This window comes from Capronia coronata (assembly GCF_000585585.1).
Source record: "Capronia coronata CBS 617.96 chromosome Unknown acBCG-supercont1.11, whole genome shotgun sequence".
Lineage (NCBI taxonomy): Eukaryota > Fungi > Ascomycota > Eurotiomycetes > Chaetothyriales > Herpotrichiellaceae > Capronia > Capronia coronata.
The window spans coordinates 822,363-836,599 of NW_006912903.1; the positions used below are offsets into that span (position 1 = coordinate 822,363).

Here is a 14,237-nt window from a genome sequence, read left to right on the forward strand (position 1 = left end):
GTCGCATCTGCAATGTCGACTCAAAAGCGTGGCGGAACATCCACGTCTGCTCCCGGTGCACAGGAGCCGCACGGCAGCTGGCCTCGCTGGTTCCTCCTTTCCCTGATAACAGCGACCGTCGCTCTGGCTTTGGCGGGTGGAAACACAGTGCTTGACCATGGCGGACCAAGTCGATTCGTGATGTCCTATGTCCCACCATCATTGCTGTCCTTGGAGCAAAGAGTCGACCGCATCTTGTCTCGGACACCGTTGCTGGGTGAGTGTTGTCCAACCTCCACACGCCTTTTGCCGCTATCTGAGAAGGATTGCCTCACACTCTTACCAATATCTTGTTTGCCTCTTGCACACAGGGGGTTGCCATGCTGATATTACAATCTGTAGATGGACATGATGACTTGGCTGAGCAAGTGCGTGCCGAATTCCAGAATCAGATCTATACACCCGAGTTTCGAGCCAAGTTCGAACAAGGGTCGATGCCAGGCCATTTCGATCTCCCCCGTTTGAAGAAGGGCCGGCAGGGTGGCCTGTTCTGGAGCGCGTGGGTTGATTGTCCTGTTGACAAGTACGACTTTTCGAACGAGAATTACGCCCCTGGTGAGCTCTGCCGCTTCTATGTCTTGTATCTTTTCTTCAGGTCTGACTTCTCTTCCTGGTCTCTAGTCGTCATGAAAGGGTTGGCACAGGTTGATGTGATTCATCGACTACAGTCAGCTCACTCAGACATCTTTTCTCCTCCGACATTGGATACCACTGCCGCGGTGGCAGCGTTCCGTCGTCATGGAAAGCTGTTATCGCCGATCGGTGTGGAAGGTCTGCATATGATCGGTCGCAACGCCTCGCTTCTGAGGCTGTATCACTCTCTCGGCGCCCGATATATGACTCTAACCTGGAACTGTCATAACGCTTTTGCCGATGCCGCCCAGGTCACGGTCAACCTCGATGATTCACTTGCATTGGATGCCGCCAGACCGGCCAAGCCGCATTGGGGAGGTTTGAGCCCGCTGGGGAGCAAATTGATGAACGAGATGAATCGTCTAGGGATCATGGTAAGCTAATGAAAAGGACGAGCACTTCCCTATTAGAGCCACACCGTCCTGAAGAAATGCATGTGTATGCTTCTCCATGCTAACTTCCCCTTTTTTCTTTCAAATACAGATCGACCTCTCCCATACACACCCGGTGACCATGCACGACGTCCTGGCTGGCAATCTTACGAAATCATATGCCGGGAGTCGAGCGCCCGTTATCTTCTCCCATTCATCGGCTCACGCTCTGTGTCCGCATCCACGAAATGTTCCCGACAACATCTTACCGCTGGTGAAGCAGACGAACTCGGTGGTTATGGTTACGTTCGTGCCAGAGTTTGTTTCCTGCGTCAATTCTTCAAACCCAGACGTTCTGCCGACCTTTTATCCAGCAAATTCTACTCTCGGGTTTGTGGCAGATCATATCATGTATATCGGCCAGAGGATCGGGTTCGAACACGTGGGCATTGGGAGTGACTTTGATGGAACCCCGGAGACACCCAGAGGTTTGGAGGATGTGAGTAAGTTCCCAGATCTCGTGGCGGAGTTGTTGAACAGGGGCTTGACCGATGATCAAGTTGAGGGGATTGTTGGGGGGAATGTCCTACGTGTTTGGAAGAAGGTTGAGGATGTCAGTCGTGAGTTGCAGGCGAACGGTGAGGTTCCGATGGAGGATGAAATTTAAGGTGCTGGAATATCAGACAATGTCAAACGCTATACATCGGAAGGAGATATGGCATCCGAGGTATGGTGCAAGACGCAACAGGGATTGCCAGGTGCATGTTCCTTGTATGGATATAAGACATGTGTGACCGCAGTTGACAGTTCGAATGGAAGCACATGGCTTCTTTGGGGTCATCCTCCCTTATGCATCTCCCCGTGTAGGCCAGCAGTATCAAAGAGCTTCTTCCCAACAGGGAGGGGGCTGTTCCAATGTGGTCGAAGTTCGTAGGACAAGTCGTTCTGGTCGAGTCTGGATTTTGCAAGTAAGTCGAAGTACGGCCGCCGGCTCTCCTGGTACCTATTTATGGGTGAGAATCAGAAACAACGTTGAGCAACACTGCGCCATCTGGCAATTCTGTCGCTCTCGAAACTCGGAGTATCTGTTGGATCCGGCAAAATCGCACGAGCTTTGCAAACAAAAGAACTGACAGAGACCGCAATTGACATAAAAATCATGACGCCCTTGCTTTTCTGATTTCAATGGTTGGTATTTGTTTCTGGCGCGGCTTCATGCCGGCGGCACATCCTCTAACTCTGGTCTGTGCTTCATGACGCCAGGATATCTGCCCATAAAACCATGCCGTGGGACAGTATGCGCATGTCCTCTTTTTGCTCAATCCGAACCACTAGCAATGTCCACTCGCCTTTCCACCCTGCAATGCTTCGACACAGCTCAACTACCTTAGAATTTCTTGAAAGACTTGACGGCCTTGCCAGTTCGGGGCAGCACACGGAGAACATTGAATCGGACCTAAACAGACTGATCAGCACACTGTCTGGAGCGCAGAAGCCGGCAGTGCTGTGGAAATGTCGGAGAGGGAATATCTTACAGTCTTGCTGAGAGGTCGGCATTGACCAACAGTGACGGTATCACCTTCCTCAACACGGAAAGCAGGGGAAACGTGGGCGGCCAGGTTCGTGTGTCTCTTCTCGTATCTGGCGTACTTGGGGACGAAGTGGAGGTATTCTCGGCGGATGATCAAGGTTCGGTGCATCTTCGTGGAAACGACGGTGCCGGTGAGGATACGGCCTCGAATAGAAACCATGCCGGTGAATGGGCATTTCTTGTCTGTAGAAAAGCAAGTCGCACAGGTTAGACATAGTTCTCATTCCATAACGAACCTTCCAGCATATTTGAAGCAGCGAAAAATGCTTTTCAATTCTCCACGACGGCATTGCTGTTCGAGAAGTGATCCCCAGAGTTCTACTGACCAATGTAGTGTCCTTCAATGGCCGTCTTGGGCGTTCTGAAACCCAGACCGACATCTTTGTACCATCTTCGTCCACCCTTGCCTGCGCTCCTGCTCTTCGCGGCCTTGGATTTGTGGTTGAGGAAGATGTGCGGCTGCTTCTGGTACGCGCGCTCGGACTGGACGGTCAACTCGGTCGCCATGTTTGCGGTGGTTGACAAGCGGTGGGCGAAAGGGGAGTATTTGTCGTCGTCGGCGTGGTCGTGAAACTTCAACTGCGAAATGTGGCCGGGAGGTTTTCCAAAAGTTGAGCCCGCTGTGCGTAGCATTCTTGGCGGGCTGGTGGCACTAGTCTCGAAAGAGGTGGGGGAGGCTGCACACGTGATCTCGAGCTCTTCTCGTGTTTATGCTTTCCCCTTCGGGATTAGTGTGTCACGGTGGACCGCAATGCCAATGGGACTCGCTCGTTTTCCATGGTGGGACGCGGATCTGGTCAGGTCGTTGTTCGCTATAGTAGAATCTATCATTCTTACCATGCAACACTTCTAGACATACAGCAAAACCCAGATCTTGTGGATCTGGTAGCGCATAGCCATGGCTGATTCCGCTACTGATCGCAAGGCTCCCAGGCCAAAGGCGCGCCAGTCAATTGCGCATGTGCCGTCGTCCAAAATCTCGGCCTTGAAAGACAACATCACGACAGATATTGCTGCGCTACAAGCACAGAACAATGTCGCGCAAGTGATGAAAAAGAAGTCGCGTGGCAAGAGTCTTGGGCCAGGTGGCCTTGAGGCGTTGACAGAGTCTACGGGAAACACTACAAAGGTGAGCGCAACATGCATCGTCGCGAAGGGGCTTGTTGTTGTTGTTAACTATCCATAGACCACAGCTCCTTTCCAGATCAAGTCAATCCTCAAACCTACAGTACCTCTTACACCGCCTAAAGCAATTCCCACGTTCGACGAATTGCGCAAGCGAAGCACAGGGAAGGGTCGATCACCGAGCAGAAATGGCGGCGAAGACCTCCTCATTGATTTCTCGACACCAGGACCTAGCACGCAAGATGCAGTTGAAACCTCACTCACTGGCGAGGACAAGATCGCGGATCCTTTCAGTCCAATTAGGCGACGCATGCCTAGTAGATCGGACGCTGGAAGTGCGGATAATCTCGAGCGACAGCAGGAGGAGGAGCTCAAACGACAGGCTGAAAAACAAGCAATATTAGAGCGCAGAGCTGCAAGACGGAAATCGCTGGCAAACAGGAGAGTTTCTTTTGCCCCGGAGGCAACTTTGCATACGTGGAGTGTTATGGAGCTCGCAGAAGACTCTACCACAAGTTCTGCGACCAATTCTACGAGAAGACAATCGTCAATGACAGCAGCTCAGTCCCCGGTCGCCTCAGCGCTGTCCCCAGAGACCGCAGCGGCGCCTTCGACCCCCATCGAAGAACCAGAACACCAAATAGCCGCGGAATCGCCGGCGCATCAGCGGGATCTTCACCAAAAGAAGCGTCGGAGAAGAAGTTCGGGTCTTTCCGAGCCACTGTTGGACGCTTCGCAAGACGAAGTGTTCTCTTCCAGCCCCTCAGGAGACGTTATTGCAAACAGCAGTCCGCTCCGTGTTGAGGAAGGTATTGAGTCTTCTGATGAGTCCGACACCGATGGTGACACTGCCATGAGCTTGGATGATGGCACTGCCCAAACCATCGCCTCTGAAGACTCCGGGTCGAGCACACATTCGAGCCTGGAGGATCGTCTTCGGCAAGCTGCTAGTCAGGCTGGCACGCGCGGGATTGACTACGATGAACAAAGCGATGATCTGTCCATGGAGCTGGCAACAGGAACAGTCACCAACGCATTCCAGCCCTGGGCTCGGAAACGCACTGCAGACCCGGAAGGCAGCGCCGTGTTTGATCAGGAAAATGTCAACCCATTCGAAGTTCCGCGCCAGGCTACCACTCTGCAGCAACCAATATATCCAGATATCCAAGAGGACGAAGACCAGACGGAAGGAATGACTATGGATGTTACGATGGCTGTCGGGCGCATTGTATCGAGACAATCTCCAAGCAAGAAAGGTGGAAAGTCACCAATGTCTCGTCGGAGAAGCAGTGTCCGCCGCCGCCGTTCATCTGCGGGCGAGTCAACATGCGACGAACCCATGGAATTCACCATGGTGCAAGGTGGCATCATCGATGTTGAGGCTGACCGAACGACTGGCAATACGACGAATGTCAGAGCTGATGAAGACATAACTATGGAATTCACCACTGCTGTGGGAGGAGTTTTGGGCAATTCAGCACGCAGAGAATCTGGGTTGTCCGAGCAGACCGACGAGAATGAAAGCATGGATATGACAACTGCTGTGGGAGGTATCCTGGCACCTATCGAAGAGCAGACTGAGCCACAGACTGATGTAGAGGACGAGCAAACAATGGCTATGGAGATGACTCGGGCGGTTGGTACCATTCTCGATCAAACTCCGGCTGGAGCAAAGAGAGCGACCAGAAAATCTGGGGGGGTTGCTATAGTTGAGAACACCGTATCGATGACGCCAAAAGGACAGCCAGCTCAACAAACAACTCCAAAGTCAACGCCAAAGTCGCATCAACATATGACTTCTGTGGCGTCAGAAACAGGTAGCCCTAGCCTTGCTCTGAAACCCCGATTGTCAGGCAGGGCCCAGCGAAGTGCAACGAGGTCTTCGACCACGCCACAATCAAAACCTCAGCGCAGCACACCGGTCAAGTCTACAGACAGAACTCAGCACGGCACGCCATCAAAGCAGATCACACCCCTCCCCGCCCGTGCAGAACCACCCAACAAGACGCCACTCTCGGCCAATGTGACACACCGAACGGCGTCGCCTAAAAAGCTGTTCAAAGCTGAAATCAAGGCTAGAAGTTCACCTGGCTCTGTCAAGCGAGAAGCAAATCTCAAAGCAAATACTTTGTTTTCGAGAGACTCGGAGACTGGCCAACAGACCCCTAGTGTCGTTCTGCAGGCCCCGAAGATCCAGATGATGCGACGAAGATCGAGCGGCATCGGCCTTGACAAGGAGGGGATCGGGTCTCCTCGGGTGTCTGAGATACTCGACCGTCGTGCCAGCATTGGCGAAAGTGTACCACAGTTCAAGCTTGGTAATACTGAGCCGAGACGCTTACGACTGGAAGATCCGAAGGTTCTTGGACATGAAGTGGAGGCTGAACGAGTTGAAGAACATCGGCGTGAAAGTGGTCGTTTCATCATGGAGCAGGAGGCTGATCAGCAGCAGGAAGAGACAGCCACATTGCAACTGAAGGGTATGATCGATGCCATGTCGCCCAAGAAGCCAAAGACCAGCAAACTCAAAGGCAGAAAGAGCCTTGCGGTTGGCGCTGCTAAGGGGCTTCTGGGCAAGAGGCCCGCAGAGCTCGATCTGGACGATGAGGATGAAGCTGACTCAACTCCGAAACGCTTGAAAATGGTCTCCCGAGAAGGCAGCCCGGTCAAGAAGGTTCACCTGCCAAAGCCGCCGAGTAAAGACGAGACTACAGGCAGACTGAAGTTTCTCCATGATGTGGCAAGCACTGAGGGCATAACTCCGACACTTGCAAATGCCTCACCCAAACGAAAAAGTGTCGCACCGAGCCCATCTTCTGTCGGCCGCTACCGTGATGTTGAAATCCATGACGATGCACGACCGACCTCATTCGAAGACAAGATGGACAACGTCGTTGGTGCCATCGATGTTTCGACGGCTCAGATGGAATATGGAGATGATGACAGCGAACAGGATAAGATCTCGCTGCAAGAGTTCTTGAATATGACAAATATTCACTTCATCGAACTCTCGACGACCAAGAGAAGACATACAATGGCGCAGTCAATGCCATCAACAGAACCTCAAGACGGTGGTGACCACAATAGTACCGAAGCGACGTTTGTTGCTGCCGCCACAACATTACCTCTACTGGAATTATATCAACATGCCACGAGAGAATTAAAGTCCTACATCTCTACCGGTCGAAAGATCATTCGAACCATTGAGGCCGAAACGTTGGCTGAACAACCACCACTCTTTCGTGAATATTTGGATGCTCGACCAGATGTGAAGTTGGTGATGGACAACCAATTCCGCAATGGAAAAGCCAATGCTCGCCTTCAAAGCAAAGAAGGATGGTACCAATGGCGAGCCCAGCTTGTGGAAGGTCTTAGAGCTGGTCTCGAGGGTATCAATCAAGGAATGAGCACCGACTTGGCTCTTTTAGACCAGCAGCGGACGACCTTGGATGGAGTGATACCACAATTGCTGCACGAGCAATCGGAACTTGAAAGACAGAAGTTGTCCTTACAACAGAGGCTCGAAGAACTGAACAGTGTTGACCAAGAGGCCTTGAACGACTGTCGCCATCAATTGCGGGCTGCTAATGACTACGGCCTCAAGAGATCTGCTTTGCTGGAGAGTTTGCGGGAGCAAATGAAGGGGAAGGATGAGGCTGTCGCTGCGGCCAAGGAAATGAAGGTCGAGATGCTAGAGCAGATCGCAGAGGCAGACCGCGTGAGAGAAGAGCACAAGGGATGGCCCGCCGCTGACGTCCTGGCGTTCAAGTCGAAGGTCGAGACTATTGAAAAGCAGACGGGCTGGCGGATGCTCGCGGTAGAGGAGGACGCGGATGAACCCAGCGACTGCGGTCCTGCTCTCACCATCGTGTACAAGGATGACCTCCGATTGTTTTTCCACCCACAAGCTTTTCAGTGCAACACTGCCAAAGCTCCTCGACGGAGATCAGGGAGGAAGTCGGCATCAGTCTCTGGTCCGACAGCGCCTATCAGTTTGACATTTGCGCCCACAGATGAAGACGATCTCGAAGAACGACCACCACAGTTATCTACTGAGAAGCGCTTCTTCCTGCAGATGATCAGAAGTCAACTGCATGTCTTCGCAATGATGCCCAAAGGCTCCGTCGCATCCAAAACACTTCTGTCGACTGTCTCTCAGGGTTGGGATGTTGCATGCAAAGTGTCTGAAGAGATACGTCTGCTCAATCTGGTTGGCATTACCACGGCGTCGATCCTAAGCGATGAGAAATTGTCTATCAAGGTGGTGCTGGTTCTACCGGATCAAGGCGGGCGCGTGGACATTGACTTCACCGTCACAGCGACGATTCTCAATGATGGTGCGATGGTAGCTTCCACGAATGTGACTGCCAATGCTGTCTACGGATCAGTATCGGACATTCTGAGCGGTGCCAAGTGTCGGAAAGTCCAGCACGCTCTTGGGAAGGAAGTCGAGAGTCGGACCTTAGGTGAGGGTGCATGTGTCAGCGCCGTTCAAGGCTTTCGGGCGTGGTTCCAGCAACAGCGACAACAAATGCAGATGCAGACCGAGAGGTCGAAAGAGGAGAGGGCCGTCCAGAGCAAGGAAGAGGTCAAAGCTACTACTCAAGCCCCAGCTTCTGTTTCTGTTCCTGCAGTGGCAATTGGCGACGGTGTCGTCGTGTCAAGATATGCTCCAACTTCAGCTTTAGGACCAGTCACGACTTCTTCGTCAGCCCCGAAGCGGTCACCGCTCGCCCCCAAGCGCAGTAATCTGGTACAGAAGAAAGCTCTGCCCATTCCCAAGCAGCGTCTTGAGAAGTTTACCATGCAGACGTCGTCACATCAGCAACACCAACAGCAAGGCGTTTCAGCCGCGGCAGCTGACAAGGAAAACTTCAACCCGGCCCTCCCGATCTTGGCGGCGGGGAAAATGCACGACTCGGAGGAACTGGTCAAGACGAGGCTCGACTGGGCCGATAAAGACGCACAGATGCAGATGCCGATGCATACGCCAATGCAGGTTCCCAAAGCGGCCATCCCACCAGAGATGCAGGAGGTCATGATGCATACTCCGATCAAGCGTGTTGGGGCCTTGAGAAGAAGTCCGATCTGATCATCAGCGTCAAGACCGAGCTGGAGATGAAGGTGTGGGGATATAAAGTCTTAGCAGTGATGACTGTGACTGACTGGACTGCTGAATGAATCAATGAACTGATGACGATGGGAGCTGGGAGCTGGGAGAGAGCTTCCTGGCTTTTTGGATTTTGGTTGGATCTGGAAGAGGCAAGATGTCGATTGTTCAGCCTTGCAGTGGTGTTTGATTGAACCCCTGAGGGATTCGAGAACAAAGACACGCATGCGCATAAGGGTCAGCATGAGCTTGTCAATTTGATCGTGTTCTTCTCTGGCGCGTTAGGACATCCGTTGGCTTTGTGAATTTGAATTCATCTTGGACATTTTTTTCTATACCTCGATAGTCTGTATGTGTTCATCATGAGTGTATTTTGTTTTCAACTCCCTTTGACTTGATGTTTGTTACTTGACCAACCGTTGTCCTGTCTCCTGTTCCAAGATCCTAGGACTAAGTACATGTTTCACTGGAAAGTTCGATAAGCCCGCAAACCAGGAGGCAGTCTCAAGAGGCGGCCCTTGTTCTTGTTCTTGTTCTGTATCTAGGGATAGAGCCAGAAGAGGTTCTTCAAACATGATTGATACATGATACATGATACATGATATATTATTATACAGAGGTATTCAATGCTCTTTTCGGGTCTAGATACCTGATTTTCGGAAGAAACAACGACTCCCGCCTCGTTCTATTCAGCAACCCAAAGCTGCTAGCAAAGACAGGGCAAGGGGGTTTCAGAGCATATATCCTGTGGTACAAACATCCGTATTTCCCACACTATAGGACGAGAAACAGGAAGAACAGCGAGAGCAGTAGCAACAGTAGCAGCAGTAGCAGCAGTAGCAGCAGTAGCAGCAGCAGCAACAGCAGCGTCATAGTATAATAGCGGTAACAGTGTTGGTAATACGTATAACAAGTCCAACTGAGGTCTGTCTTGTCTATCTTCACCATCCACCACCGCCGCCGCCGCCGCCGCCGCCGCCGCCTCCTCTCCCACCGTATCCACCACCACCGCCACCACCACCACCTCCTCCTCCATACCCATTGCTACCACCGCCGCCTCCGCCCCCTTTCCCACCATATCCACCGCTCTCATCGCTGGCAGTGATAGATTTTTTGGCCGTACCGCCGCCACCGGCACTACGTTGGCTCTTCTGCTGGGCGGCCTCATGTTTCCTCAACTCCTCCGGGACACGACTGATACTGCTCTTCATCAGCATCTGTTTGAGGTCATAGAGGACATCGGCATCCTCGTTGCCGAGGAAGGTGATGGCGACACCACTCTTGCCGGCACGACCGGTACGGCCGATACGATGGGTATACGACTCGATGTTGTTGGCCATGTTGAAGTTGACGACGAGCGAGACGTCGGGGACATCGATACCGCGACCGGCCAGATCGGTGGCGACCAGGACGTCGGTCTTGCCGTCGCGCACCGACTGCAGCGCGGCCTCGCGCTGGTCTTGCGTCTTGGAGCCGTGCAGCGTGACGGAGCTGAAGCCCATGGATTTGATGTCGCGCGCCACGGCGTCGCAGTTGCGCTTGATGTTGACGAAGACGATGATGGGCGGGCGGAACTCGCCTGACGCCAGGATCTGTTGCAGCCGCTTCTTGCGTTTGTCTTCGCCCGCGACGAACTCGACGCGCTGCTCGACCGTCTCGACCGCCTCGCCGACGTTGCCGATCGTCACGATCGCAGGGCGCCGCAGGTACTTCCGGGCAATGCGTTCCACGGCGGCCGGCATGGTGGCCGTGTACATCATCGTCTGTCGGTAGCGGTCTTTGCCGCCGATGGGCTGCGACATGGCTCGACCGTCTTCGGCCGCTTCCGTGTCCGGTTTCTCGTTGCCCACGGGGAGGGCGTCGAGGATGTGGTTCACAGGGTCTTCGAACCCGAGGTCGATCATGCGATCTGCTTCATCCATGATCACGTAGCAGCATTGTTCGAGCACAATGATGCGTCGATCAATACAATCCACGAGACGGCCGGGGGTGGCGATGATGATCTCCGCGCCGTTGCGGAGGTTGTATGCCTGCTCTTCGATGGAGTGGCCACCGACGATGGATACCACGGTGAAGCCGAGTGGAGTGGCGAACTTTCGAGCCTCAATCTCGATTTGTTGCGCCAATTCACGCGTCGGGGCGAGGATGATCGAGTAAGGTCCATTGTTTCGGCGTGTCTCGTCTTCGTCCAGACGTGGTAGTTCCGAGATGTAGACGAACAGGGGTAGGAGGAAGGCCGCTGTCTTACCGGATCCAGTCACGGCAACACCAATGAGATCTCGATTCTGGAGGGCGATGGGAATGGCGGCTCTTTGAATCGGCGAAGGGTCCTTGTATCCCACTTGCTCGATGATCTCCAATAACCGCCGTGGCAGTCCCGACTCTTGCCAATTCCGCATCGGGTTGGGGATGCCTCCTCCTTTGGTGCTGATGTTGAAGTCTTCTTTGAAGATTCGCCAATCTCGTTCCCGCATCTGATCCAACCTCTTCTCGCTCCAGTGCTTATCAATCGCCATTCGGTTCGACTCTTCTTTCCTCCTCCGTTCCATCTCGAGGATCTCTTGGGCGCGTGCGGCTCCAGCCTCGCCATCTCTCGACTGTAACGCTTCGGCATATTTCCTCGCAGCATCCTCTGCAAGTTGGTCGTCAAATCCTCCCAGTCGGCCACGGCCGAAGAATGTAGGCTGTGCTCGGTCGTTGTAGATCGGATTGTAGTCCGGAGTCGTGTCTTCTTCAGTGTTCCATTCGAAATTAAATTTCTTTTCTGTCGTCCGCCGTCTCTTCTTAAGTGCGGAAAATGTCGACACATTTGTGTTGGCACCCATATATCTCTGTCGTATCAAATCGGTCTCTACCGTATCTGACGAGCCCTCGTCTGCCTGTCGCTTTTTCGTCTTTGAATCCTGACCGAATGCTATAGGTTTCGGAGGTGCGGGCGGTGTCAGATCAACACCTCTGTTGTGGTCCCTCGACCGCATTGCAGCGGGACCTGTTGGGATGTCTCCGTTGCGTGTAGCTTTCGGCCCATTCGGGATTGAGCGGGCATGCGACCGCTCGGATTCCTTGGAGGTGCCATCAAAGTCATCTCGAAGAATGCCATTTTGAGGCTTTGCGCCTGCGGCCGCCTCGACTTCTTTCGCACGCTTTTCCAACGCCAGACGCTCACGTTCCGCCCTCGACAAGAACTTCGGCTTGCTGGCAGCAAGATCAGCCTCTCGTTTCTTCTTCAATAGTTCTTCCACGCTCAGTGGCGTGGCCTTGGCCGGCTTGCTGGATCCCCAACCTTTCTTCTTGGGTGGTTGAAGAGGTTTCGATCCAGTGACGGGTGGCTCTGCGTCATCGCTCGGCGGTGGCGGTACGCTTTCGGGCGGCGGAGGAGGAACACTGATGTCGGATGGAGGTGGAGGCGGCGCAATGTCTGCAGTTGGCGGTGGTGGAGGAGGGTTGGTTGCCGCGAGAGGCGGAGGCGGAGGGGTCTGTGGTCTTGAGACAGGGTCAACAGGCGGTGCTGGAACGTCAATATCATGATGGCCGTTCACCATTGTAGTCGCCATGATGGCATGTAAGAGGCGCAACAATTGAAGGCGAGCAGGCGATGTTGTGTGGCTGCTGACGACCGAATCCGGAGGCAGTGGAGGCCCGGATACCGTAGGGCGCGCGGAAAGTTATCTCTTTATGAGGATTCCTAGGTTGGTCTTCGAACGATGTCTGACTTGGGATAGAGGCGAGAAGATTCCCGCTGTTGCAATGCAGTGCAGTGGAAGATCAGATCACTAGGCGCCAAGGTTGAAGCCAGCCTCGACTAGTACTTAGTGGTACGACTAACTACGTACTAATACATACTAGTAGCTCGATAAAGGCTCTTATCTTATCGTACAACAGTTAGTGGCCTCTATAAGATAGACGTATGTTCTACTCTGTAGCTATTGAACGACCTGATCCTTCAGAAACATTCCCTCTTACTCGAAATGAACGACGGAGACAATACGGTGTATATACATTTTCTGTTCAAGCACTCTGACGTCTTGAACGGCCTCGTCGCTTTACCACACCTTGCGCTTTCAATGATTTAGCCACATGCCTCTCTTCGAGGTCACCACTCGTCGTTCTGGTTGTTCTGGTCGCGACCGACGTATTGTTGACGGTGGGAGCAGCTGCGATTGTGTTTTCATATCGTCTTGGTCTGAAGCTTTCACGGATTGCGACATGCTCAATCGACGTTCTCTTTCTGTGAATATAAAGCCGCGACGGAGTGGCCGAGCTTGCTTGGTGATTCTAGAGGCCGGAGCTCGAGATGCTCGCTGCCTTGGCTCTGTCATCTCGGAGACCGGAGAAGAGACTTCGGACTGTGCTGTCGAAAGGGTGGTACCAGTGCCTGAACCTTTGAAGACGCGATGCGCGGTGGGACGACGCTGTTGCTTGCGTGGTGTTGCACGGGGAGCGACTCGCCTCTGCTCCGTGCGAGGAGCCATGTCGACGTTGTCCTCCAGCGACAACCGTGCTGACTCTCCACTTGTGACTACTGCTGCAGTTCCTGGTCCGGTGCCCTCGTGATCGCCATTCTCATCTGCAAGGGGGTTTGACATCGACCCTACAGACGCTGATGGTGCTGTGTCCCCTCCAAACAAGTTGAATGTAAAAGCAGGACGTCCGAGTGCAACTTCCGGCAGCGGCGGCGACGGCGACGGGGGAGGAGTGTGTATCGCTTCCAGCGCATCAATCTCGGACGGGGTAAAGTCCATGTTATTTGGCTCCGGAGGCTCTGGTGACGGGGACTCATGTCCCGATTTCCATCCCGGCACGTCTGTCAATGCAGCCGGCTCGTCTTTTTTTGCAGCCTTCGGTGACCATCCAAACCTCGCGTCGTGGGGCATACTGTTAGTCCAACTGTCTTTCCAGTATCCCTGCTCTTTCCACCGAGCTCTGACATTCACCCGCGCCTCTTCATAGCCGGCCAGCCAATTGTGCTTTGGGTCGCGGGGTAGGATCGTATCCTCCACCAAAGCCTCCAGTGCCCACACGAACCAAGGCCGACTTGATCCAGGACTCACGATCATCTACCGCAGCAGTGTCGTGTGGATCTTCAACCCCTGAAGACCGTACCTTGACAGTCTCGCTCCATTGACCTTCCCTCTCGAGGTAAAGTCGAACCGCTCGCTCATCTGGGGATTCTTCCATTCGTTAGGGCCAACTGACCTCTTCTTGCCACCAAAACTGTGGGGAATCGAGATTTCGCTCTAGTCTTATACATCGTGGGCGCCGATCCCACGCCCAGGGGTGCATGCTGTGACCCTCGCTGAACCTTTGACTGTCCGTGAAGCTAGAGCCGCTGGTTGGGATCCCCCATTCGGCCTTCCACACTCCTAGC

General features: G+C 53.5%; 5 protein-coding genes across 5 annotated transcripts; 2 read left to right on the plus strand and 3 right to left on the minus strand.

The window, feature by feature from the left end:
- Window positions 1–12: 12 nt before the first annotated feature.
- A1O1_09075 (membrane dipeptidase) lies at window positions 13–1,710 on the plus strand (the record flags this gene model as incomplete). The annotated part of the gene is made up of 4 exons (XM_007729931.1): window positions 13–256; window positions 382–594; window positions 661–1,046; window positions 1,156–1,710. The coding sequence occupies 4 exons, from the start codon at window positions 13–15 to the stop codon at window positions 1,708–1,710; spliced, it is 1,398 nt and encodes a 465-aa protein (XP_007728121.1).
- A 720-nt stretch (window positions 1,711–2,430) lies between these two features.
- On the minus strand, window positions 2,431–3,141 carry A1O1_09076 (40S ribosomal protein S11; the record flags this gene model as incomplete). The annotated part of the gene is made up of 3 exons (XM_007729932.1): window positions 2,431–2,499; window positions 2,579–2,817; window positions 2,961–3,141. 3 exons carry the CDS (start codon window positions 3,139–3,141, stop codon window positions 2,431–2,433), a joined length of 489 nt encoding a protein of 162 aa, XP_007728122.1.
- A 391-nt stretch (window positions 3,142–3,532) lies between these two features.
- Window positions 3,533–8,851, plus strand: A1O1_09077 (uncharacterized protein; the record flags this gene model as incomplete). The annotated part of the gene is made up of 2 exons (XM_007729933.1): window positions 3,533–3,763; window positions 3,821–8,851. The coding sequence occupies 2 exons, from the start codon at window positions 3,533–3,535 to the stop codon at window positions 8,849–8,851; spliced, it is 5,262 nt and encodes a 1,753-aa protein (XP_007728123.1).
- Window positions 8,852–9,810: 959 nt separating this feature from the next.
- On the minus strand, window positions 9,811–12,423 carry A1O1_09078 (uncharacterized protein; the record flags this gene model as incomplete). Its single annotated transcript, XM_007729934.1, has 1 exon — window positions 9,811–12,423. One exon carries the CDS (start codon window positions 12,421–12,423, stop codon window positions 9,811–9,813), a length of 2,613 nt encoding a protein of 870 aa, XP_007728124.1.
- A 507-nt stretch (window positions 12,424–12,930) lies between these two features.
- On the minus strand, window positions 12,931–13,926 carry A1O1_09079 (uncharacterized protein; the record flags this gene model as incomplete). Its single annotated transcript, XM_007729935.1, has 1 exon — window positions 12,931–13,926. One exon carries the CDS (start codon window positions 13,924–13,926, stop codon window positions 12,931–12,933), a length of 996 nt encoding a protein of 331 aa, XP_007728125.1.
- Between the last annotated feature and the right edge of the window lie 311 nt (window positions 13,927–14,237).